The sequence below is a fragment of the Oncorhynchus masou genome, chromosome 30 (assembly GCF_036934945.1).
Source record: "Oncorhynchus masou masou isolate Uvic2021 chromosome 30, UVic_Omas_1.1, whole genome shotgun sequence".
Classification (NCBI taxonomy): domain Eukaryota; kingdom Metazoa; phylum Chordata; class Actinopteri; order Salmoniformes; family Salmonidae; genus Oncorhynchus; species Oncorhynchus masou.
In genome coordinates, this window is record NC_088241.1 from 15,896,548 (window position 1) to 15,923,895 (window position 27,348).

Here is a 27,348-nt window from a genome sequence, read left to right on the forward strand (position 1 = left end):
CTACTGCACTGTCAGCATGAACTACTGCACTGTCAGCATGAACTACTGCACTGTCAGCATGAACTACTGCACTGTCATAGCAGTGTGACAGTTAATGACTGCTATACAATAACCTTTCAGTAACTGTTCAGTAGTTGTATGGTTATTATACCTACATTAACCTGAATCCCCCCCTAAATGAGTGCAATGTCATTAGAGGTGCTCTGACTTCTAGCCACTGACCTTTGACCTCTAATCTCTACAGGAAGCGTATTGTGAAGTCATTATCAGAGCTTAGAGAGGAGGTGGTGTCTCTCTACGAAACCTGGAAAGGGCGCTGTGGAGTCCTGTTCTTCCTCTACTCTGTCATCCTCACCAAGGTAAGGCTCTGCGTGTGTTTGTATGTATGCGTATTACTCTGCACTCTGTGTGCATGCATGTAACCACTTTTCTCTTTCTGTCTCTACAGGGGATAGTTAACATCAGGAATGAGATTGAAGATACTACAGAGCCTCTCGTAGATCCAGTCTATGGCCACGGCAGGTACGACCCCTGATCCCTCACTTTATTGAATCTTTATCAGCTACCTTTCTTTTGTTGACTTCAGCTAAAGCTTAAGCCATTACTTTTCTTTCTCTCTGCAGTCAGAGTCTGGTTAACCTGTTAGTGACGGGCCATGCTGTCTCTAATGTGTGGGATGGAGACAGGGAGTGCTCTGGCATGAGTAAGTACTCCACACGCTGACATATTTTTAAAAACTTTTTTTGTCATTTAGTTGACGATCTAATCAGAGCGATTAACAGTATTGAATGCATACATTTGTATGCTTTATTTTCATACGGGTCCCCTGTGGGAATCGAACCCTCAACCCTGGCGTTGCAAACGCCATGCTCTACCAAACGGGGGACACACAGCGGATTATTATCTTAGTGCAAAGTGTTGTGCAAAAAGCCTCGTTTTCTGGCAGCGTGATTTAATTTGAAACTTTTCTTCAATGAGCGTTAGCCGACTATTTATTGCTCAGTTTACTAACGGTGTTTGAAGACGTCCAGTTTCCTGGTGACTGATTCCACAGCTGAACACTAGATGGCAGTGATCAGTCACACTTTCACTTGGTCAACATACACACAAAGAGACCAAAGAAGCTGTTTCATTTAAGTTTTTTTTTTTTTTTTTGTGGTCTAAACTAGGCCTCTTTCCCTCCCTCAGAGCTCCATGGTATCCACAACCAGACATCCGTGGGCTTCCTCACTCTCATGGAGTCACTACGCTACTGCAAGGTACAAAAACACACACAGACAACATTCCTTCAAGCTTGTTATGTCCAAACCATAGTGGTGAGTTTGTTCTTGTTCACTAGTCACGAATGATTGCGGAGGGAGAGATTCAAACATTCTGTGAGAGAATCAGCACCACAAATAAACACATTGTCATACACACCCTCTCTCACACATACTGCCACTTCTTGTCTGACTGACTACAGTAGATTAGGAACTACAGTAGAACAGCTGAGTATGTCTGGGTAGATGAATTAGACCTGGGTACATTGGTATGTTCGTGCTATAAACCTGCTCATTGAACAACCATTGTATTAGCAATAATATGACAGTCTTGTCTATTACTGTACATATTCTATTACGACATCAGATTGTATTCCCTGATCATTCCTTCTGTTAGTTGAAATGGAATCAGAAAGCCTTTATTCTGTAAAACTAACTTCGTCTGGGATCAGACAGTTAAGTCAGTCTGGAATATGAATCAGAACTGCTTTGCTATGTATGTGTGTTTCAGGTGGGTGCGTTCCTGAAGTCTCCTAAGTTCCCTATATGGATCCTTGGCAGTGAGACTCATCTCTCAGTGTTCTTCGCCAAGGTAAGAATCACACAAAAACACACACTCAACCTGGGCCCTGTGTGTCTGTGTATAATATAAGCCAGTCTTTCTTCCAGCAGCAGGTCAGAAAAAGCAGAAACAGGAATGTGTGCTGTAACAGATTTAATACTGCACAGTTCACATCAGAGAGAGAGAGGGAGACAGGAAGAGTGAGAGGAGGTATTAGAAAAGATACTACTGCCGTCCTATGGTCTTATATGGCTAGTTGCTGCTGTTTTTTTGGCGTCGTCTTGAAACCTTGTGGTCAGCTGCAACTGGGAAAATCGGCATGTAAAGTATCTGTCATGCCAAGCAGCACAAAACACACACACACATCAGTGTTTTGGGCGAAGCAGGGTTCGTGTAACACAGCTGATGTGGGGGTTGAGAAATGACAGCATGTTCACAACATTTATTAATTGTTACAAATGGACTCTTAAAGGTAGACTCCTTAATGGTGAAACTTCCCCGTCTGTTTGTAATATTACAACAAACACCGTTCCCCCCCCCCCCCCCAGTCATCAGTGCAAGCATGATAGCAGTGCACAATATGCAGTGGTGATTTTAGCTCGAAAATCTTGGTGAGGCAGAAACAAGTGGGATGCATGCCATCAAACCCACTACACTAAACAAATACATTAATTGCACAAACGGTGCCCACAAACTGTTAGGGCCAACATAAAGCTGTCCCAATAGCAGGCCCAACATCTTACCACTGATACAACTGTCTTTCAGTGGAGCCTTGTCTGGCAGTGAAACGGTTCATTCAACTTAATTTCCAAGGCGCATAAACTAAGGCATAAGGGGACGACAAGCAGATAAGAGGCCATCCCTAATTTCGCTTAAGACATTAATGAGCGAGCTCGGACGGACATAGTCAATATAACTATTTATTTCGCACTTTTGAGATCTGCAGCGACAGAATTCAGAACATGGGCCATTCTTAGTGTTCTCCCTGTACACCAAGTCAGAACCGTATGTTAAATAAATGTGTCATATAAGCACACAATGAAAGCTCTTAGAGTATTCGATGAATACATTTCTCAAAAACAGGTTATAGGCTACATGTGAACCACCAAGTCAGAACAGTAGGTGATATTAAGATGGGTAAATAGACCAAATTATTAGGGTGAGGCACATGGGCTACTAATGCCTTACACACAACATACACTTACTATTACTTTCTTAGCTACAGTATACATATTTCCCTGGCATATTACATTTATGCAGCAACATACAATACATGTTTGGACTCACCTTTTTGTCTTGAACTTTTATACACTGCTCAAAAAAACAAAGGGAACACTAACACATCCTAGACCTGAATGAATGAAATATTCTTATTAAATACTTTTTTCTTTACATAGTTGAATGTGCTGACAATAAAATCACACAAATTATCAATGGAAATCAAATTTATCAACCCATGGAGGTCTGGATTTGGAGTCACACTCAAAATTACAGTGGAAAACCACACTACAGGCTGATCCAACTTTGATGTAATGTCCTTAAAACAAGTCAAAATGAGGCTTAGTAGTATGTGTGGCCTCCACGTGCCTGTATGACCTCCCTACAACGCCTGGGCATGCTCCTGATGAGGTGGAGGATGGTCTCCTGAGGGATCTCCTCCCAGACCTGGACTAAAGCATCCGCCAACTCCTGGACAGTCTGGTGCAACAGACGGTTGGTGGATGGAGCGAGACATGATGTCCCAGATGTGGTCAATTGGATTCAGGTCTGGGGAACGGGCGGGCCAGTCTATAGCATCAATGCCTTCCTCTTGCAGGAACTGCTGACACACTCCTGCCACATGAGGTCGAGCATTGTCTTGCATTAGGAGGAACCCAGGGCCAACCGCACCAGCATATGGTCTCACAAGGTGTCTGAGGATCTCATCTCGGTACCTAATGGCAGTCAGGCTACCTCTGGTGAGCACATGGAGGGCTGTGCGGCCCTACAAAGAAATGCCACCCCACACCATGACTGACCCGAAACCAAACAGGTCATGCTGGAGGATGTTGCATGCAGCAGAACGTTCTCCACGGCGTCTCCAGACTCTGTCACGTGCTCAGTGTGAACCTGCTTTCATCTGTGAAGAGCACAGTGCTCCAGTGGCGAATTTGCCAATCTTGGTGTTCTCTGGCAAATGCCAAATGTCTTGCACGGTGTTGGGCTGCAAGCACAACCCCCACCTGTGGATGTCGGGCCCTCATACCACCCTCATGGAGTCTGTTTCTGACCGTTTGAGCAGACACATGCACATTTGTGGCCTGCTGGAGGTCATTTTACAGGGCTCTGGCAGTGCTTCTCCTGCTCCTCCTTGCACAAAGGCAGAGGTAGCGGTCCTGCTGCTGGGATGTTGCCCTCCTACGGCCTCCTCCACGTCTCCTGATGTACTGGCCTGTCTCCTGGTAGCGCCTCCATGCTCTGGACACTACGCTGACAGACACGGCAAACCTTCTTGCCACAGCTCGCATTGATGTTCCATCCTGGATGAGCTGCACTACCTGAGCCACTTGTGTGGGTTGTAGACTCCGTCTCATGCTACCACTAGAGTGAAAGCACCGCCAGCATTCAAGTGACCAAAACATCAGCCAGGAAGCATAGGAACTGAGAAGTGGTCTGTGGTCACCACCTGCAGAACCACTCCTTTATTGGGGGTGTCTTGCCTAGAATTTTCACCTGTTGTCTATTCCATTTGCACAACAGCATGTGAAATTTATTGTCAATCAGTGTTGCTTCCTAAGTGGACAGTTTGATTTCACAGAAGTGTGATTGACTTGGAGTTACATTGTGTTGTTTAAGTGTTCCCTTTATTTTTTTGAGCAAGTGTAGTTCCGAGTTAACAGTTTTGAGCATGGCACAAATCATGCTTCATTGACAGCATGGCCAATGTTGAATGTTTATCATTTTAAATTTGGAAAATAGCCTCTTAATCCCAAATTTGGGACCACACAGCCATTCCACTGAATAGCAGGCAAGTGCTTTCTTTGCAATGCTGGCAGTTCGGCACTGTCATTGATTCCTTCCAAACCACTTGCTGAATTTGCGATTTCCAACTTATGTAATGTTTATAGCCGATGAGTACCGATTCGCTTTTATCTAATTTCTCTTCATAATTTTTCTTCATATGATAAGGATTTGCCAGTAGCTTGTCGACTTGATTCATGATGATAACTGCTAGCTAAGATTGATCATGCCAACATCATACTTTCACAATCAGAGCTGCTGTAGATATAACCTGATTTGACTTCATTTTATCTGTGGCCAATGACCTTGAGCCTTTTTTGATTGGCACTTCTAATGTACTGTAACTCTATGGCAGCCCCCAAGGGGCTAGAATGTTCTAGCTCTACCCTTAGACTTGGCAGTGCGTAGTGTCCCCATGAGTGACAGAACACTGAGCCAGTCACGGTGCAACGCTCTGTATTTTCTGCTGACTTGCACCACTACCACAGAAAGCACTGAATTAGGCTAAAACGCCTGCATTTTCGAGCTGCATTACTCAAGAAAACAAAAAAGAGACCATGTTTTTGTGCAGCTTTATTAACTCAATTTTATATAGTTTGCCAACAATGTTATAAAATATATGTGACATGTATTAATGCCAAAATAACATGGAAAACAGGCAAGTTTTGCTCTGAATGACAGGTCGCTACCAACAATATGCTCTTTTTTTTTACCATGCAGCGTGGCAACAAAAACAATAGGTTAAATAAAATGTCACACGGTGCTGAGCATTTGATTTGACTGCTGGTGGGCAAGGAGAGCCCAAGCCCCGCTTAAACCATTGACAACTACTTGCCATTTTCAAGGGGTTGTTTAAATGAATGTTAACTATGTGGTATTAATATCATCACCTCCTTGAAGAGCATCGTCAGAACTACACAGTTCAGATTACTCCACATTTAGCTCTGATAGTTTTACTGCATGCTTTCAGTAAACATCAATTGATCATGTGCTTCAGGGTAGCCTATCCATTTTGCATGTAGCTGGCTAGCTAAGCAAACATGTAATTTAGCTTGCTTCATCAGAGATTTAGGTTTTTGGAAAGAGCTTGACATTGGCAAGTCCTTGTCCTGGTAAAGTCGTCAGTCACACTACTGTAATCACCAATATAATAGATGGCAAGCAAATATAACAATATTTGGATATAGCTATCTAGTTTATCCCCTGAAAGTTAGCTTATTAACTAGCCATATACAGTGAGCTCTGGGGCTATTGGGACAGTGACACTTCTTTTGTTTTGACTCTTTCTATCCCAGCACTTTGGATTTTAAATGATACGACTGACTAAGTGCAGACTGTCCGCTTACATTTGAGAGTATTTTCGGGTGAACTGTTGAGAAATTACAGCACTTTCTGTACGTGGTCCCCCCCCACCCCACCATTTTTGTGGACCAAAAGTATTGGCACATTCACTTACAGTACCAGTCAAAAGTTGGGGGTTTTCTTTATTTTTACTATTTTCTGCATTTTAGTATAACAGTGAAGACATCAAAACTATGAAATAACACATGGAATCATGTAGTAACCAAAAAAAGTGTTAAACAAATCAAAATATAGTTGAGCTTCTTCAAAGTAGTCACCCTTTACCTTGACAGCTTTGCACACTGTGTTCTCTCAACCGGCTTCACCTGGAATGCTTTTCCAACAGTCTTGAAGGAGTTCCCACACATACTTGTTGGCTGCTTTTCCCTTCACTCTGCAGTCCAACTCATCCCAAACTAACTCAATTGGGTTCAGGTTGGGTGATTGTGGGGGCCAGGTCATCTGATGCAACTCCTCACCACTCTCTATCTTGGTCAAATAGCCCTTACACAGCCTGAAGGTGTGTTGAGTCATTTTCCTGTTGAAAAACAAATGATGGTCCCACTAAGCGCATACCAGATGGGATGGCGTATCGCGTTATTTCTAAATAAATCACGAGCAAAGCACCATCACTCCAACATGCTTCACGGTGGGAACCACACATGTAGAGATCATCCGTTCACCTACTTTGTGTCTCACAAAGACAAGGCAGTTGGAACCAAAAATTGCAAATTTGGACTCATCAGACCAGAGGACAGATTTCTACCGATCTAATATCTATTGCTTGTGTTTCTTGCCCCAAGCAAGTCTCTTCTTATTGGTGTCCTTCAGTAGTGGTTTCTTTGCAGCGATGCAACCGTGAAGGCATGATTCACTCAGTCTCCTCTGAACAGTTGATTAAGTCTGTTACTTGTTTGTTACTTGAACTCTGAAGTGTTTATTTGGGCTTGGAATTTATGAGACTGGTAACTGGTAATGAACTTATCCTCTGCAGCAGAGGTTACTCTGGGTCTTCCTTTCCAGTGGTGGTCCTCATGAGCCAGTTTCTTCATCGGTGCTTGATGGTTTTTGAGACTGACCTTCATGTCTTAAAGTAATGATGGACTGTCATTTCTTTTGCGTATTTGAGCTGTTCTTGCCGTAATATTGACTTGGTCTTTTACCAAATAGGGCTACCAACCTTGTCACAACACAACTGATTGGCTCAAATGCATTAAGAAGGCAAGAAATTCCACAAATTAACTTTTAATGAGGCACACCTGTTTATTTAACCATTTATTTAACTAGGCAAGTCAGTTATGAACAAATTCTTATTTACAATGACGGCCTACCTCTGCCAAACCCTAACCCGGATGACATTGGGCCAATTGTGGTTGGGATAAAGCCTGGAATCGAACCAGGGTCTGTAGTGACACCTCTAGCACGGAGAAGCAGTGCCTTAGACCGCTGCGCCACTCGTCAGGAGCTCCCCGAGTGGTCATCAAGGCAAAGGGTGGCTACTTTGAAGAATCTCATATAAAATATATTTTGATATAACACTTTTTTTTGGTTACTACATGATTCCATATGTGTTATTTCATAGTTTTGATGTCTTCACTATTATTCTACAATGTGAAAAATTAAGAAAAACACGGAATGAGTAGGTGTTCAAATTTGACTTGTACTGTATGTGTATTTAAGTAGTAAATTTAGTCTTTGGTCCAATATTCCAAGCACGCAATGTTTCAATCAACATTGTGACTCTACACACTTGTTGAATGCTTTTGCTGTTTGTTTTGGTGGTTTCAGATAATCTTGTGCCTAAGAGAAATTAATGGTAAATAATGTATGTTTCTAAACATGCTACCATTTTTACGGATAGTTTTTACGGATAGTCCTGAATGAATGGCACAAATATCACCACCCCCAAGACATGCTAACCTCTCCCATTACAATAAGTTATGGGAAGTTTGCATTTTTGGGGGGGGGGTATGATATTTATTCCTCTAACTTTCGAACACTTAAACAAAGTTGAAACGGGGATGTTAGCTAACTTCACTAAGTAGGTCTACGTTGGTTGGATAAAAAAGTACATTAGGGCTACTTACCACTATGTTTAGCCAACTGTACAAAGTTTCTACTGGTTGCTTGCAAAGTAGAAAATATCAGCTAACAGTACATTGGCAAATGCTTCCTTCTGCTGCTTGACAGGCAGAGCCCACAAAGGATGGGCAAATGATCTTAAACTTAAAATACTTGTCAGGTGTAATTCACTTTTATTTTATCACTCAAATTAATGGTGGCCAATATTGAGAGATCGAGGCTACCGTCATGTATGACATAATCATGCTTACTGACCATGAAAAGCATGCAGTTACTTGCTATATTAATGATGAAAGAGCTGAGCTAAATGTGAGCAATTATTTTGTATGGAAAAATCAGAAATTTGGAGTTCTGACTATGCTCTTCAAGAGGTGATTATGTTACAGCCAAATAATTAATATTTTATTCAACAATCCCTTGAAAACCGCACATAGTTGTCACTGATTTAAGTGGAGTTGGGTCTCCTTGCCCTCTAGCAGGCAAATTGAATGTTCTACACCGTATTGTGATGTTTTATTGATAATGACCTATAACAATGGTAGTGGGGTGGCACTGTTTCCACATTCTATCTTGAAGTAAATTTACTTTAACAATTTGGAACACTATTTTAGTAAGAAATTCTTCCAAGAATAAACTGAAATCCTTCTGCATACATACAGTGGGGCAAAAAAAGTATTTAGTCAGCCACCAATTGTGCAAGTTCTCCCACTTAAAAATATGAGGGAGGCCTGTAATTGTCATCATAGGTATACTTCAACTATGACAGACAAAATGAGAGAAAAAATCCAGAAAATCACATTGTAGGATTTTTAAAGAATTTATTTGCAAATTATGGTGGAAAATAAGTATTTGGTCAACAACAAAAGTTAGCTCAATACTTTGTCATTGCCAACAAAGGGTATATAACAGAGGTGAAGACTTACAGAACATTTGACAAGGTTTTCACACACTTGCTGGTATTTTGGCCCATTCCTCTATGCAGATCTCCTCTAGAGCAGTGATGTTTTGGGGCTGTTGCTGGGCAACACGGACTTTCAACTCCCTCCAAAGATTTTCTATGGGGTTGAGATCTGGAGACTGGCTAGGCCACTCCTTCGTTGCCCGGGCGGTGTGTTTGTGATCATTGTCATGCTGAAAGACCCAGCCACGTTTCCTCTTCAATGCCCTTGCTGATGGAAGGAGTATTTCACTCAGAATCTCACGATACATGGCCCCATTCATTCTTTCCTTTGTACGGATCAGTTGTCCTGGTCCCTTTGCAGAAAAACAGCCCCAAAGCATGATGTTTCCACCCCCATGCTTCACAATAGGTATGGTGTTTTTTGGATGCAACTCAGCATTCTTTGTCCTCCAAACACGACAAGTTGAGTTTTTACCAAAAAGTTATATTTTGGTTTCATCTGACCATATGACATTCTCCCAATCTTCTTCTGGGTCATCCAAATGCTCTCTAGCAAACTTCCTACAATGTGATTTTCTGGATTTTTTTTTCTCATTTTGTCTGTCATAGTTGAAGGGTACCATTGATGAAAATTACAGGCCTCTCTCGTCTTTTTAAGTGGGAGAACTTGCACAATTGGTGGCTCACTAAATACTTTTTTGCCCCACTACATACATACATGCTGGATTCTGTTGGCTGTGGATTGTGTGTGTAACTGTATACTGCTATACATGTGTATCAAAGCCAGCAATCAACTTAAGTAGTTGTAGATGGGTGTCGCCTTACCCCTCTCGTCGAGCCCGCTCTTCAGCTTCCCCTTCCTCCTTTCTCTACCCCTCCCTTTTTGTCCCTCTGTACTGTCCTGACACATACTTTCATCTGCCTATCCATCTATCCATCCCTGACCATTTTCTTCCTCTGTCACGCTAACAGGAACTCCTAGTCTACTGTGTATGTGGTGTTGGTTTAGTGTTTCACTTTGTTAGGTGGAGAGCCTCTTGAAGCAGAAGACTCAATTACACTCAGACCTTTGTCCTGGCTAAGAGGGGCTGAGAGGTGTGTGTGCCAGAGAAAGACAGGTGATTAATGGTCTGTCAGGGACAACAAGCTATCTGGGGTCTCTCTGTGTGTGTGTCTGAACAACAGAACATGACTAGAGAACAGGGCTATACAGGGCAGCTATAGAGACTGAGACCAGTCACGGACAAGGGGCCAGGCCCTATCACACACAGCCTTTGTCCCTGCTAGAATAGAACAGGTCAGATGCGTCAGAGAATATTAATGACGGTTACTGTACACTTCTTTCACTCAGATCTTGCTTGTGTGTGTGTGTGTGTGTGAGAGAGAGAGAGCACTCACAGGTAAGGTACCATAATTATTTTCTTTTTCTTAGATGCTCTGAAAGGGAGACCTGCCTCAGACCTAATGACCCCATCTGCTCTCTCACTCACTGAGACGTTTAGGAAGATGTGTGCTTGTGTCTGTATTATACATCAGACACATGCTCTTTGGGGAAAGACAGAGTGTGTGTGTCTGTGTCAGTAAGAGGCCAGTCTCTTGAGAGACACTGAGGGCCAGAAGAGCTGCTCTATCTCCCGTTAAATCACTGACCCATAACAGTGCTACTACACACACACACACCGGTTAAACCATCAGAGTGCGTAAACACACACACACACAGCTCCCGAGAGGGGCTTGAGGATAGAGGCCTGTGAATGGCATCACTCTCAGATGGAAAGGAGGAAACACCACAGAGAGCGAAGACAAAGGACATGGTCCCCTAGGGCAGCCAGAAGCCCTTTTAAAGTACATCTTTCCTTCCGTACTCCCTTCCATCCTTTCCGGATCGAAATATGTCATTATGACTGATGTGACATGACAAGACGGGGTTAATGACAGGGCTGTAATGGAGCAGGTTGATCTTCAAGATTCTAGGTGTCCACATCACCAACGAACTAACATGGTCCAAGCACACCAAGACAGTCGTGAAGAGGGCAAGACAAAGCCTATTCCCCCTCAAGAGACTGAAAAGATTTGGCATGGGTCCTCAGATCCTCAAAAAGTTCTACAGCTGCACCATCGAGAGCATCCTGACTGGTTGCATCACCGTCTGGTATGGCAACTACAGAGGGTAGTGCGTACAGCCCAGTACATCACTGAGGCAAAGCTTCCAGACTTCCAGGACCTCTATACCAGGCAGTGTCAAGAAGGCCCCAAAAAATTGCCAGACTTCAGCCACCCTAGCCAGACTGTCCTCTCTGCTACCGCACGGCAAGCAGTACCGGAGCGCCAAGTCTAGGTCCAAAGGCTCCTTAACAGCTTCTACCCTCAAGCCATAAGACTCCTGGACTATTTGCATTGTCCCCCCTCAACCCCATTTTTACATTGCTTCTACTCTGTTTATTATCCATGCATAGTCACTTTACCTCTACCTACATATTACCTCAATTACCTGGACTAAACTGTGCCTCTGCACATCGACTCTGTACCGGTACCCCCTGTATATAGCCTCGCTACTGTTCTTTTTTTGTTTCTCCTTAATTATTTTATTTTTCAATTCTGATTAAAAAAATAAAATAAAAAAATCATTTTTATTTGAGTAAATACCTTTTTTATTATTAACTGCATTGTTGGTTAAGGGCTTGTAAGTAAGCATTTCACTGTTGTATTCAGCACATGTGACTAATACAATTTGACTGATTTACTGTACAGTAGAATTAGAACGCAGTGGCTGTACAGTAACATGCTATACATGACAGAGCTAAGAGTCTCCGCTTAACATTGGGCAACTTTTACAAAAAAAATTAAGGACAGGAAAATGGTCCAATTCACACACTCGAGAACATCCCTGGCCATCCCTACCGTCTCTGATCTGGTGGACTCACTAAACACAAAAGCTTAATTTGTAAATTATGTCTAAGTGTTGGAGTGTGCCCCTGGCTATCCGTAAATTTAAAAAACAAGACAATGGGGCATTCTAGTTTGTTTAAGGAATTTGAAAAGATTCATACTTTCACATTTGATACTTGACCCTTGTGTAGTCTTAAACAGTCTGTATACTCCCCTTGTCCTAAGGGTAAAAAATGACCCGCCTTCACTAAACCCCTAAAATAAAGCAGCTTAATTTAATTTTACATCTATTTTGCATGAAGAAACACCCTGTCATTCATCACAAACTTTGAATATCTGAGTTTTTACCTCTTCACAATGCAGAAAGACTGCATTTAAATCAGTGAACACCACTCCTTTTTATTACAACACACCTGTCATAATTATTTTCTTTACTAAAGTAGGTTTATTTTTTTTATTGCATAGGTGTAAACATTTATTTTTTTTAGCAAGAGAAAGCAGCAGAAATGTGCAGAATGTCATTTTGAATGCATTTTATTGAAGGGAAATGATAAGTCAATTTCTTTTGGCAACATAGTGATATATTCTTATAGTGTACAATGAGGAATTAAACTACAAAATACTAGCCTCCCATTTTTTTAACCATTGCCCACACCCACAAGGTGTATAAACAACAAATAAAAAACAAAAAATGTGAAGAACATAAAATCAATCAACTCTAAATTATCACATGTAGGACAGTATGCAAGTGTGTGTGCATGGACTTTGCAGATGTATCTCACATGTGCAGCACATAGTATTTGTTTTACAGTCCTCCTTTGGGGGCAGAAATGGCATCTCCTCCACTTGCCTGGTCCAGCTGCAGCCTCAGGTGGATCAGGACAAGATTCAGTCCCCTGAACAGCTTTCACAAGTGCTGCTGTGCGGGGGAGGCGCTCCCTTTGAATGTGTGGGGTTACAAGTACCTTTCCCAGCTGCTCCAGGAACACCCTCTTGTTCCTCTTATCAGGCATCCGGGTAGGGTTGAGCTTGTTCCATATCACGAAGGCATTGTATGAGGGCACATCAATGATGTTATGGAAGATGACCAGGGGCCAGCGGGCAGTCATCCTCCTGTAGCTGTAAGTACTATCACCTTGTCCAGGTTGTCCATGCCTCCTTTGTTGTGGTTGTAGTCCAAGATTATGGCTGGCTTCCTGTCCTCATGATCGCTAATCTAAGCCATTTTGTGCAGTGTGCTCAGGAGGACCACATTCTTGTTCCTCTTTGGGAGGTAGGAAATTAGAGTAGTGGTGAAGGCAAACTTTGATGAGAAGGCCTCTCTCCCTCTTGTTGCGAGGAGTGCAGGGGGTGCTCAGACATGTTCTTTCTAACTGTGCCAACCATGGTGATCTTCCTCTTCAGGAGCTGCTGGCTGAGTTGAATCAGTAACACACTTAATCTCAATTTATCATTGTGTGCATCGTTGTGGTTTGTGAATTATCTTATAACTGCCGTGTCAGAAATGACCGTAATATAATCTTTTTACCCTGGTGGTGTACAGCTTTCATGGAAATATGAACAAAGGTGATGTTTCACTTTTTCTAATGTTGTGGTCACTCTAAGAAAAGGGGAAAAAAACATAATTTAAGGGGTTCTCTGCTGTTTTTGATTTTTGACCCTTAAGACAACACATGGGACAAGTATCTTTTGGCAATTACAATTTCTATTGACCGTTAAGTATATTTAAAACCAAATACTTTCAGGCTTTTTACTCTTAAGTATTTTACTGGGTGACTCACTTTTACTTGAGTCATATTCTCTTGAGGCATCTTTACTTTTACTCAAGTATGACAATTGGGTTCTTTTTCCAACACTGCATAAAACGCATATCATAGTGTCAAGGTTTATTTATGATCACTATGTTTGTATAAGATGACTTGGTGTTATACCCTGGGTTGTCCTCAACAGAATGAGCCTGTTTGTTGTGAAGAGAATTTGCTGTGCAGCACGCATCTGAATGCACACATGACTCAATTCTGAGAACCAAAATTATGATCTGCTTCTCTGAATTGCCTTGTCAAAGCCTAACACAAGATTCTTATTTTATAATTTAGCTTGTCATGTTGGCAATAGAAGTTTTAAAATTATGCTCACCTGACCCAGATCGCGATTTATAATGGACTATCAGTAATTGGTAAAGGTGGGGATGCTGGACTGTGTTCAAAACAACTACAAGTGTGCTTGCTCTAGTTCTTCAACGGCACAGCTATGAGAGCTTAAAATAAATAAACACACTCTTCTTTGAGTCATAATGTGCATTGAAATTACTGTGCACACTTTGGAGAGGTATGGATGTTGTCTTAGTTTTCAAATACAAAAAATATTCTCTCCATCTCTCCTCCCCTGCCTTTCTTCTTTCTCCTCCCTCTGTAGTCTCATCCCCTTCTCCTCTCCCTCCTTCTCTGTGGTGACAGAAGGCCTCAGATCCCATTACAGGCCATTATAGAGAGCCTGTAATGGGATGAAGAGAGGTGGATGGGGGGGTGAGAAAGGTAAAAAGAGGGAGGGTGGTGGAGAGGGGGAGCTTTTGTCCTGTTAGATCAGATAAAAACACTAATGCTATGAGGCAGTCACACACTAATGGTCTAAAAGCCACACTAACAATGACAGGACATCACACACACTAGATAGGGACACAGGGGAATCCTAGAACAGGCATCACAAGATGCATGGTTTGAGGTCAGCTCCAGAGCTCTCAACACTAACACACTGAACACTGTTGTCGTCATCACACACACACACACACACACTGACATTAACTATTTTCAACTATAATGACACGATATGCACGCGCGTGTGTATGTGAAAAAGGGAGAACGTGTGTCTGATGGGGCAGACGGCTCCTCTCCCTAATCAGCGTAGCGTCAGCTGCATGAGCTCATTGTGTGTTGAGGATGGAGGAGAACCCAAACCGGATGCCATATCCTACATATCTTTGCTTACCATAATAAAATGCATAACCTGCTCGATTGCTTACACAAAAGTTTAAATGGTTTGAAGTAAAAGGGCTAAAAAATATATTTTTGGTTTAAAATTTTACCTCCTTTTTTGTGATATTCATATTGGTAATTACGATCTTGTCTCATTGCTGCAACTCCCCAACGGGCTCGGGAGAGGCGAAGCTCAAATCATGTGTCCTCTGAAACAAGTCACGCTGTGTCTTTAACACCTGCTTGCTTAAGCCGGAAGCCAGCACAAATGTGTCGGCGGAAACACCGTTCAACTGACGACTGAGGTCATCTTGCAGGTGCCTGGCCCACCTCAAGGAGTCGCTCGAACGCGATGAGCCCTGGAAAGCCCCACAGCCAAACCCTCCCTTAACGACACTGGGCCAATTGTGCCACCATACGGGACTCCCGGTCACGGTACAAGTGTTTTTATATAACCCTGTGACCCAGATCACACAGGCATACAGAATTATCAGAGGCCTCAACATGTGATAATCCAAACTTGAAATAGCTCCAGCTCCTGAATATCACTCTGTACCAAAAATCAGCAGATGCCTCATTGTTCAATTGAAAGTTGAATGAGATTCATATCACCCAACGTCTGTAATGATGCATGTATACGTAATTCAGAAAGACTATATACCGTAGCCTTGAGACAGAAGAATAAATTGGCCTTTTGTGCCATTTGTTTCTTTAGCCATTTTAGGGTTTTTTAGCCACTGGTTTTGACATACTGTAGATGTAAATGCCATGCTATTAATTCTGTACTATGCTCTTGCATCTAAGTGACTTGCCCTCACATCTTGCATATTGAATGTAAATTCATATACTCAATCGTGTTACTTCGAGCACACCAAGGCCTTGAGTCTCCATTCTCTCCAGCCAAGTGAAAAATCAGAAATGAGGGGTCCACGGTCTCCAGCGGGACAAACGGATCCAGATGGGAACTCTGGGATCACATTCCCAACAGGAAAACAACCACCTGAGGGTGCACACACACATCTATGACCATTAATGCTAATCAGGATCAGGTTCCCCCTCTTTCAGGAATGTGTGTGTACTATGTCACCAGTGCCTTGGGAGCCATGGTGGTTATTGGAAGTCATCACAGTGAAATCATGAGGACCATGACTCTGGGTCATTTAGTTTGCCTCGACATGTGTTCCAGTCCCCTAGCAGGCAGACACTACCCAGTACCCTGCTTTTTCCCAGGGAACATGAAATAACTGCTCTAATCTAAAATGATAGTTCACTCCAACATCAAGATGTTTCCAACCCTCAAGACATAAGTGGAGTTGAAGCACAATACACAACATCTTCACAGATGATATGGGACTTGGACTCATCTCAATAAGACCCCTTTAAAAGGCCATGGAAACTGCTGACAGACTTCTGCTTTTGGAGTTAATGATCACTTTATACAATAATTGTATTATCCATTTCCTCGAAAATCCATTGGGTGTGGTGTTATGAGGTAAACGCTAGCTGAAACATTCTGTTTTCCTCTGATGCCATAACCTGTACCAGAGAGAATCAATTCCCTCCGGCCTTAAATCTCAGGAGAGAGCGAGGGGTTAAGGGGAGGCTGGAGGGAAGGAAGGTGAGAGGGTTAGAAAATGCCAAAACTAAAGTAGGAAGGAAGGGGAGAGAACCAGATGGATAGAGATGAGCTGGACTAGTGTGTTTCTGTTTTAAGAGGTTTTCTGTTGCTGTTCAGGAGCTGGATCTGATTAATAAGAATCTGCTCCAGTAGACAACCCAGACTTGAGGGTTTGTGGAACAGAATTAGGTTCTGAGCTAGTTTGGAATGCATTCCTCTTGATTTTCATAGCGCACACATCTTGGTACCATTGGGGGGTGTGCACGTGCGTACACATTTAGAGAATGCAGTCCTCTGGTCCAGTGCAAGCAAACAAGAGGCTGGAAGGGGACGGTGCTAATACACACACCCCTTCCCTGTGGAGTGTGTGACATGACATGTAATCTAAACTCAGCAGTATCTCCAGGCCTCTAATAAAACACAAAGACATACTAGCAGGCCAGGCATTTAGCACACCCACACACTACACACACATGGGTAACTGCCAAAATAAAGGAAACACTTGGGTAAATGAGGAATACAAAATATGTTGAAAGCGGGTGTTCATTAAGATAATTAAGCAATTCATATCCCATCATGCTTGGTGGTGTAATATAATGCACAGTTGCCCATTATTTTGGCTATCATGGCTAGAAGATATCTGTGGCTTTTTGAAAGAGTGGTCTCAAACGAGCATAGGGGGTTTAAAGTTTCTGTGTGTGTCACCAGATCTCAACCCAATTGAACACTTATGGGAGATTCTAGAGCGGTGCCTGAGACAGCGTTTTCCATCAACAAAACCCCAAATGATGGAATATCTCATGGAAGAATGGTGTCGGATCCCTCCAATAAAGTTAGTCAATTGTTGAGTTTATGCCAAGGTGCATTAACCTGTTATGGCTGCATCCCTTTGTTCTCAATTTCTGCCTGAAGACATACCCTAATCTAACTGCCTATTTTGCCACATTCCATTTGATATTTTCCATTTTTTTATATTCTTGAATATATATATATTTGCCTTGCGAAAATATTCGGCCCCCTTATCTTTTGCCACATTTCAGGCTTCAAACATAAAGATATAAAACTGTATTTTTTGTGAAGAATCAACAACAAGTGGGACACAATCATGAAGTGGAACGACATTTATTGGATATTTCAAACTATATACAGCAGTGCAAATTTTTTTAACAAATCAAAAACTGAAAAATTGGGCGTGCAAACTTATTCAGCCCCCTTAAGTTAATACTTTGTAGCGCCACCTTTTGCTGCGATTACAGCTGTAAGTCGCTTGGGGTGTGTGTCTATCAGTTTTGCACATCGAGAGACTGAATTTTTTTCTTCCCATTCCTCCTTGCAAAACAGCTCGAGCTCAGTGAGGTTGGATGGAGAGCCTTTGTGAACAGCAGTTTTCAGTTCTTTCCACAGATTCTCGATTGGATTCAGGTCTGGACTTTGACTTGGCCATTCTAACACCTGGATATGTTTATTTTTGAACCATTCCATTGTAGATTTTGCTTTATGTTTTGGATCATTGTCTTGTTGGAAGACAAATCTCCGTCCCAGTCTCAGGTCTTTTGCAGACTCCATCAGGTTTTCTTCCAGAATGGTCCTGTATTTGGCTCCATCCATCTTCCCATCAATTTTAACCATCTTCCCTGTCCCTGCTGAAGAAAAGCAGGCCCAAACCATGATGCTGCCACCACCATGTTTGACAGTGGGTATGGTGTGTTCAGGGTGATGAGCTGTGTTGTTTTTACGCCAAACATAACGTTTTGCATTGTTGCCAAAAAGTTCAATTTTGTTTTCATCTGACCAGAGCTCCTTCTTCCACATGTTTGGTGTGTCTCCCAGGTGGCTTGTGGCAAACTTTAAACGACACTTTTTATGGATATCTTTAAGAAATGGCTTTCTTCTTGCCACTCTTCCATAAAGTCCAGATTTGTGCAATATACGACTGATTGTTGTCCTATGGACAGAGTCTCCCACCTTAGCTGTAGATCTCTGCAGTTCATCCAGAGTGATCATGGGCCTCTTGGCTGCATCTCTGATCAGTCTTCTCCTTGTATGAGCTGAAAGTTTAGAGGAACGGCCAGGTCTTGGTAGATTTGCAGTGGTCTGATACTCCTTCCATTTCAATATTATCGTTTGCACAGTGCTCCTTGGGATGTTTAAAGCTTGGGAAATGTTTTTGTATCCAAATCCGGCTTTAAACTTCTTCACAACAGTATCTCGGACCTGCCTGGTGTGTTCCTTGTTCTTCATGATGCTCTCTACGCTTTTAACGGACCTCTGAGACTATCACAGTGCAGGTGCATTTATACGGAGACTTGATTACACACAGGTGGATTGTATTTATCATCATTAGTCATTTAGGTCAACATTCATTAAGAGATCCTCACTGAACTTCTGGAGAGAGTTTGCTGCACTGAAAGTAAAGGGGCTGAATAATTTTGCATGCCCAATTTTTCAGTTTTTGATTTGTTAAAAACATTTGAATAATCCAATAAATGTCGTTCCACTTCATGATTGTGTCCCACTTGTTGTTGATTCTTTACAAAAAAATACAGTTTATATCTTTGTTTGAAGCCTGAAATGTGGCAAAAGGTCACAAAGTTCAAGGGGGGCGAATACTTTCGCACAAATATATATATTTATATTTATATTTCATAAAACGGCATTAGCACTTACCTGTCCAGAAGTACGTCCTGTCCTTGCAGAAACTCAGTTCCTGTTTGAATCATAACACTCAAAGATTCCTCAAACAAAAAATCTGTCTCACTTTCACTTTCACTTTAGACTTTGACTTCGCTTTTCCTGATTTTTTTCGCCATGATATCTTCAATGAAATCGTTGAAAATACAACTTTCCGAAATACAGCTGCTCGTAACAAGCCTCACAGCAAATCCTCTGATCGTCAAGGCGAGAATGGAGTTCGTTACGCATGCGATATCAAACAAGGAATGGTGCTCCAACCCAAACCCATTACATACTGGCGTTTACCTCAGCTCATTGGCTATCTACTCAGCTAGATTTCAAGAAGATCAGTGGTCATTGGGCAGAAATACAGTCCATCAACGAAGCTTCGCTAAAATGATTGGTGCGCTAGGTAGTCATTGCTCGTTGTCTTCAAATCAGTTCACTTCGGTCAATACTCCCGCAAAAAAAACAATGACGTTTGGCTGTGTTGCAAACATCCAGAGGAATGCACTGAAACCAACCATGACTAGATAAACAATGTTTTGCCGCGTGTAATTACGTCGAATGCTCCGTAAAAAATTGATAGAGATGGAATTCACGGCACAAACAGGTTACAAAATGTTTCGATTTAAGCTATAAAAATTGATTTTATCAAAGAAAACGGCACTTCATTTGATCACTGGGACCCTCAGGAAGAGAAATAAGAGCAAGATATCAGAATGTAAGTCATAATTTTACCTTCAGATGTGAATGTGTAAAAACTGTCATGGCGGAAAATGTTTCTGTTGTTGATTGCTCTTCTCAAACAAAAGCATGGTATTTGTTCTCTGTAATAGCTATTTTAAATTGGAAAACGTAGTTTGATTACCAAGATTCTAATCTTTTGAAGGGTGTAAGACACTTGCATGTTCAAGAATGTTTAATGTTACGACGTTGTATTTTTAGTTGTCACTCTGAAATTTCCCCTGATGTTGATCCCTGTACAAGGATCACAGCCACAACAGGTTAATAACCAGTATTTTGATGTTTGGATAAAAAACGTTCCCAAAGTAAACTGCCTATTTTTCAGGCTTAGAAGCTAGAATATGCATATAATTAGCAGATTAGGATAGAAAGCACTCAAGTTTCCAAAACTGTCAAAATGTTGTCTGTGACTATAACAAAACTGATATTGCAGGCAAAAACCTGAGGAAAATCCAACCAGGAAGTGCTGTTTTTCTGAAACTACTCTGTTCCATTGCAAGCCTATTCTCCATTTAAAGGGATATCAACCAGATTCCTTTCCCTATGGCTTCCACAAGGTGTGAACAGTCTTTAGACAGTTTCAGGCTTTTATTCTGAAAAATTAGTGAGAATGATCACATCGCGTCAGTGGATAGCTAGGTGTCCCCAGATTTGTTCATGCGCACGACACAGGAACGAGACCTTTTCTTTCTCTCTTGTATTGAAAAGCCTACTGTCCCATTGAAATATTATTGATTATTTATTGCACAAACAACCTGAGGATTGATTATAAAAAACGTTTGACATGTTTCTACGAACTTTACGGATACTATTTGGAATTTTCGTCTGCCCGTCGTGACCTGCATGAGCCTGTGGATTACTCAAAAAACGCACCAACGAAATGGAGGTTTTTGGATATAAAAATAATCTTTATCGAACAAAACAAACATTTATTGTGTAACTGGTAGTCTCGTGAGTGCAAATATCCGAAGATCATCAAAGGTAAGCGATTCATTTTATTGCTTTTCTGACTTTCGTGACCAATCTACTTTGCTGCTAGCTGTTTGTAATGTTTTGTCTACTGAGAACTATCCTCACATAAACGCTTGGTTTGTTTTCGCTGTAAAGCTTTTTTGAAATCTGAAACGCCAGGTGGATTAACAACCAGCTAAGCTGTGTTTTGCTATATTGCACTTGTGATTTCATGAAAATTAAATATTTGGCGCTCTGCAATTCAGCGGATGTTGATGAAAATGATCCCGCTAAAGGGATCGTGTGCCAAGAATGCCAAGGTGCATTAACTTCTGGTGGCTTGTAGTGGCCCCACGCCCTATTAAGACTTTGTTGGTGTTTTCTTTATTTTGGCAGTTACCTGTACATAGACACGTTTTGTTAGTGTGTCCCATTATTGTATCTGAGCTCATCGTATGTGTGTGTGTGTGTGTAGACTTCAGGTAATGATATGTTGCCTTGTCTGTAAATGAGAGTATATTTACTGTCTCTTAAGGAGAAGTGTATCTAAAGTTCCATGCATAACACTTGAATTTTCATCAACATGTATGAGTATTTCTGTGAATTGATGTGGTTCTCTGCAAAATCACTGCATGTTTTAGAACTACTGAACATAACACGCCAATGTAAAATCCGATTTTTGGATATAAATATGCACTTTATCAAACAAAACATACATGTATTGTTTAACATGAAGTCCTATGAGTGTCATCTGATGAAGATCATCAAAGGTTAGTGATTCATTTTATCTCTTGGTGCTTTTTTCTCTATTGGTGATTTCCCACTTCCTGTTTGGATTTTTTCTCAGGTTTTTGCCTGCCATATGAGTTTGGTTATACTCACAGACATCATTCAAACAGTTTTAAAAACTCAGTGTTTTCTATCCAATACTAATAATAATATGCATATATTAGCATCTGGGACTGAGTAGGAGGGAGTTATTCTGGGCATGCTTTTCATCCAAAAGTGAAAATGCTGCCCCCTATCCCAAATTAGTTTTAAGGAGACTCCAGACCTGGTTATGACCTGAGACATGGAGGTGAGAGAACGTCACAACCCTGCCCGCTTGTGTTGAAAACATTACCCCATTGGGTCACAGCAAAAACTTGACATTTTTCAAGCACCATTTTTGGTCTGTTTTAGTCATTTTACAAAAGTACATTTTAAGAAAAGTACATGTCTAAAGTTTACTTTTCAACATTGCCCGCTCCCTAGCATTCTCCCTACTTATAAAAAGGTAATATTGTAGTGCTTCCTACACCCCTTTTCATGGTGATGCTAGCAGCCATGTGAGTGAGTGCTAGATAACTTTAACATTAAGCTAGCTAAGACCAATAACACAGACTATACAGCTGCAAGTAGTGAGTGGAGTTTCAAACGGACTATACTAAAGAAGTTAAATGTCTTACCTGTGATGAAATTTCTTCCACACACGTGTGTAGACTACATGGACAACACGTCCCCACATTTCCCACTCTCCCACACCGGATAACCTGAAGACACAGGGTTCTTCTCGCAAGATCTATTTCCCTACATGGGAGCATTGCGAACCGTAGGTTGTGATGTTTGACCTGGCTACATGTACTTTGAACAACACAGCAGCTTTTCGGCATGTTTTGTTATTTCTGTAGAACAAAAAAACTACGACCAAGTTGCAGCTTACAATGAGGGTGATTGAAAAATGTTTTTTTTCTGCAATTTGTGGTTGAGAGGCATTCCATATTATTACTTGAATACCGACTGGGAATATTTTTGTGTGTGTGTGTGTCCTGCATCTCTCATTTAGGTTCCAGCGCTGTGTTATTAACTACAGTTATAACTCTTGAGTCTTAACCCTCACTGCTAGAGGAGAGTACATGAGTTAACCCTGTCTCTATAGCTGGGTTAAACTGTACAGTGCCATCAAAGTATTCAGACCACTTGATAAAAAAAATTAAATAAATACATTTTAGAAGGCTGTAACGTAACAAATTGTGGGGAAAAAATCCTCTGCGTACTAAACAGAATACCCCATAATGACAAAGCAAAACGTTTTTTAGGAACAGAAATATCTATTCGGTCACTTTGCTATGTTGTGACTAGCATTGTGTTTGACTGTTTATTTATAAAATAATTACATACCACGTTCAGTTATTACGCGATTAATCATATAACAATTAAGTAGTAATCTGAGGCACCATGGGAAAGTTGATGAGTTACTATCTCCCGACTAAACTCTAAATATATAAATATCTCTTACATCAGTCAGTCGATTCATTAATTATCATTTACCTTATCACACTCATTCTGAATGTCGCAAAATTCTTGGATATTTGCACGAACCCTAGCATAAATGAATCAGTGGTATGCAAATTGGCTTAATTATTTATTTTCTAACTAAATAATCATACATAAATACACACACACACGGTATAGTTATTGGTTACTAACACAATGCAATGAAAAGTCCCTGGTGGACTAAACCGATATGACGGCTTGTTACACAAAATGGCAGACTCAAAAGAGGGAAAGGGGAGGAACAAAGGAATTCCACGATTGTACATACAGCTCATGGAAATTCAAATACTTTGCACATGAATGGCCGCTCATTCGAAAGAATTGCAATGTACATATTTACGTGTGTATGTCTTTGCTGTCTCTGTTGAAAATACTTGAGACATCTATGGGGAGTAATTCGACAGTCTCTAGTTGTGTAAGTCTTCTGGTTCGCCACCAGAGGTCACCATGTCCTTTGTAGCTGTTGCTTCTCTGTCTGAGTGTTTGTTAGACCGAATCTTCCAGAGAAAGTGTTCGTTAAGATGGATCTTTCAAAGTACCACCCGGTGGTTCTCGGTCGAGTTTACTAGACTAAAGTACTTAAACAGCTGCAGACTGAATGTTACTGTGTGGTCTTCTTCGAGAGAGAGATTTTCAAACCATTTCGTACCTTTCAGCTCACGCTGTCGGTCATGCTGGTCTAATGTAGAGCTAGAACCATTTTACACACCCGTAGCCACCCGAAAATATACTGGTCTAGAGATTTCAATTCCTACCATTTCAACGTGCAGCCACGCTCCATGTTTTTTCTGGTCTAATATGTAAATTCTTCAGCGAGTCCTATTAAGCACTCACCTTGGAGGGCGGTGTCATTCACGTTACCACAAGGTCTGTGCTCATGTGGGTGTGGGTAAAACTTTACATGAAAAACAATTATCTAATTTAGAAGGCTAAACTGACATATTCTCACAAATAGTTTAATATTTAATCATATAAGTTCCACAACATTTAGATGTATACATCCCAGTTATCAGATTTACATTTCTAGAGTTATCGTTATTTGGTTATAGCGTCTCTAATGACATCACAAAATTGTAATGAATTCAACAGGATTGTTCTTTAAATACCCATGGACCATTCCAAGTGTTTGGATTACGGAAATATTGTTTCATTATCCAATCTTGGATGTCACAGTACTACAAAATCTCTGTTGTAACAAAGGGGTTTTTAACTTTCATTTCTGCATAGTGGGAGAGTGAGTTCCTGCAGGTATTTATGACTGTCATAAAAGGGAAAACTTCACCCCTCTCCCCCTCTGTCGGAGGGAGCGAGGGCACTGTATAGCGGACCCACTGTAACCTGATCATTCAGGTCTTCTCAGGAGAGTCATGACAGCTGTGAGACTCGAAATTGAGCTCAGGTACATCCTGTTTCCATTGATCATCCTTGATTGGAGTCCGCCTGTAGTAAATAAAATGTATTGGACATGATTTGGAAAGGCGCATACCTGTCTATATAAGGTCCCACAGTTGAAAGTGCATATCAGTGCAAAAATCAAGCCATGAGGTCAAAGGAATTGGCCATAGAGCTCTAAGACAGGATTGTGTCAAGGCACAGATCTGGGTAAGGGTACCAAAAATGTCTACAGCATTAAATGACCCAAAGAACACATTGGCCTCCATCATTCTTAAATGGAAGAAGTTTGGAACCACAAACTCTTCCTAAATCTGTCCGCCCTGCCAAACTGAGCAATCGGGGAGAAGGGCCTTGGTCAAGGAGGTGACCAAGAATCCGATGGTCACTCTGACAGAGCTCCAGTTTTCCTCTGTGGAGATGGGAGAACCTTCCAGAAGGACAACCATTTCTGCAGCACTCCACCAATCAGGCCTTTATCGTAGAATGGCCAGACGGAAGCCTCTCCTCAGTAAAAGGCACATGACAGACGGCTTGAAGTTTGCCAACAGGCACCTTAAGGACTCTCAGACCATGAGAAACAAGGTTCTCTGGTCTGATGAAACCAAGATTGAACTCTTTGGCCTGAATACCAAGCATCATGTCTGGAGGAAACCTGGCACAATCCCTACGGTGAAGCATGTTGGAGGCAGCATCATGCTGTGGGGATGTTTTTTCAGCGTCAGAGACTGGGAGACTAGTCAGGATCGAAGGAAAGTTCAACAGAGCAAAGTACAGAGAGATCCTTGATGAAAACCTGCTCCAGAATGCTCAGGACCTCAGACTGGGGTGAAGGTTTACCTTCCAACAGGACTATGACCCTAAGCACACAGCCAAGAAATCGCAGGAGTGGCTTCAGGACAAGTCTCAATGACCTTGAGAGGCACAGCCAGAGCCCGGACTTGAACCTGATCTAACATTTCTGGAGAGACCTGAAAATAGCTGTGCAGCAACACTCCCCATCTAACCTGACAGAGCTTGAGAGGATCTGCAGAGAAGAATAGGAGAAACTCCCCAAATACAGATGTGCCAAGCTTGTAGTGTTATACCCAAGGAGACTTGATGCTGTAATCGCTGCCAAATGTGCTTCAACAAAGTACTGAGTAAAGGGTTTGAATACTTATGTAAATGTGATATTTCTGTTGTATAAATGAGCAAACATTTCTTAAAAACCCTATCTTTGTTTTGTCATTATGGGGTATTGTGTGTAGATTTGAAGGGGGAAAAATATTGAATACATTTTAAGTCTAACTTAATAAAATGTGGAAAATTCGGAATACTTTCCGAATGCGCTGTATGTCACACATACACACTCCCTTCAGCAGCATCCTCCTCAGTAAATTATGCTCATGTAAGGGCAGTTAACCCCCTGACCATTCATTAACCCTTAACACACACGTCTATCTATCTGGAGGAAGAATGTACCGTTTGATTTATAGAGATACTTAAACTAACATCTACCCATTCTGTACCCCCAGCTGCTCTGACAGTGAGAGATGTGTGTGTGCACTCCTCTCTACCAGCTGGGAGCCTTCTCCTCTTGATGTCTCTTTCTCTCCAACTCTTCCCCTGATCTCCCTCTGTCATCTCTCTCCCTCTGTTCGTCTCTCTCTCTCACTCCTACTGTGTCATCGGAACTCCTTCTTTAATAAAGGCTAGCTGAGGGAGATGTGCTCAGTTTATTTGCTCTTTTCTGTCTATGTTTATGCGGGCTGAGTGTGTTTGTGTAAAACGCCACTGTAGTAAACATACTCCAGTTTAGTGGATGCGGCCAGTGTCATTAATACTAAGCTAACCACAGTGCGTGTTTGCTTATGCAGTTTGGTTCCCAGCCTGTCAAAACTGTCATATTTCAATATGAAACTTGGGTAAGGGAGTACGGAGTTGGGGGTTGATGAATCCAGAGGGCCGGACTAACCCCACCATCTCACACACACACACACTCCTATCTCTGTGAAATCTGTCTTCCCTTATTTCTCCTCTGTATGAGCGCCTGATTGGCTGATATGAGTGAGTGTTTTGAGTGAAAACAAAATGTCTGGTTTTATCTGCAGATCAGCTAATAACCCAACAGAGCCTGATGGTAATGATAGTCCGTACACACACACGCACGTGTACTCCTTCGAGCTGGTGTTGTAGTCTTAATTCTTGACCTATTATGTGATCTTTGTGTGCCTCGGTCTACACAACATCACTCTCGCTCTTGGGATTTTCTGGAGAATTGGAAGCCTGTCTAATTTCTGTGTTTAGACTATAATATAATGTTGAAATCTGACATATGTCCCTTTCTCTTGTCTTTGTAGGAGATGTGTCTGGTGGCTCCTGAGTCTCCATCTGAACAGGCCAGGAGAGTCTTCCAAACCTTTGACCCAGAAGGTAATACCGTTCAATGATAGTCTGATAGTCTCTAGGATTGGGCAGTATCCAGATGTTCATACCGTTTCTGTACCATACTGGGGTATACAGTATTACCGGAAGTGCACACAAGGGGTGCTATTAAAATAGAAACCACAACAATTTAGGCAACGAGGATCTTGATCCAGGAGGGGATTGAATGTCTCTGCTGTAACCAAGAAGCTTGATCTTGACACTTAGCAAGTTAGCAA

The 27,348-nt window shown here is 41.7% G+C and overlaps 1 protein-coding gene across 1 annotated transcript in view; it reads left to right on the plus strand.

The window, feature by feature from the left end:
• Positions 1–27,348, plus strand: part of LOC135522149 (ubiquitin carboxyl-terminal hydrolase MINDY-3-like) — a 57,660-nt gene that overhangs the window by 4,149 nt on the left and 26,163 nt on the right. The window contains exons 6-11 of the mRNA XM_064948150.1: positions 245–359; positions 449–522; positions 624–703; positions 1,189–1,259; positions 1,771–1,851; positions 27,046–27,118. Coding sequence (XP_064804222.1) covers positions 245–359; positions 449–522; positions 624–703; positions 1,189–1,259; positions 1,771–1,851; positions 27,046–27,118 — 494 coding nt within the window. The remainder of the gene's footprint in view (positions 1–244; positions 360–448; positions 523–623; positions 704–1,188; positions 1,260–1,770; positions 1,852–27,045; positions 27,119–27,348) is intronic.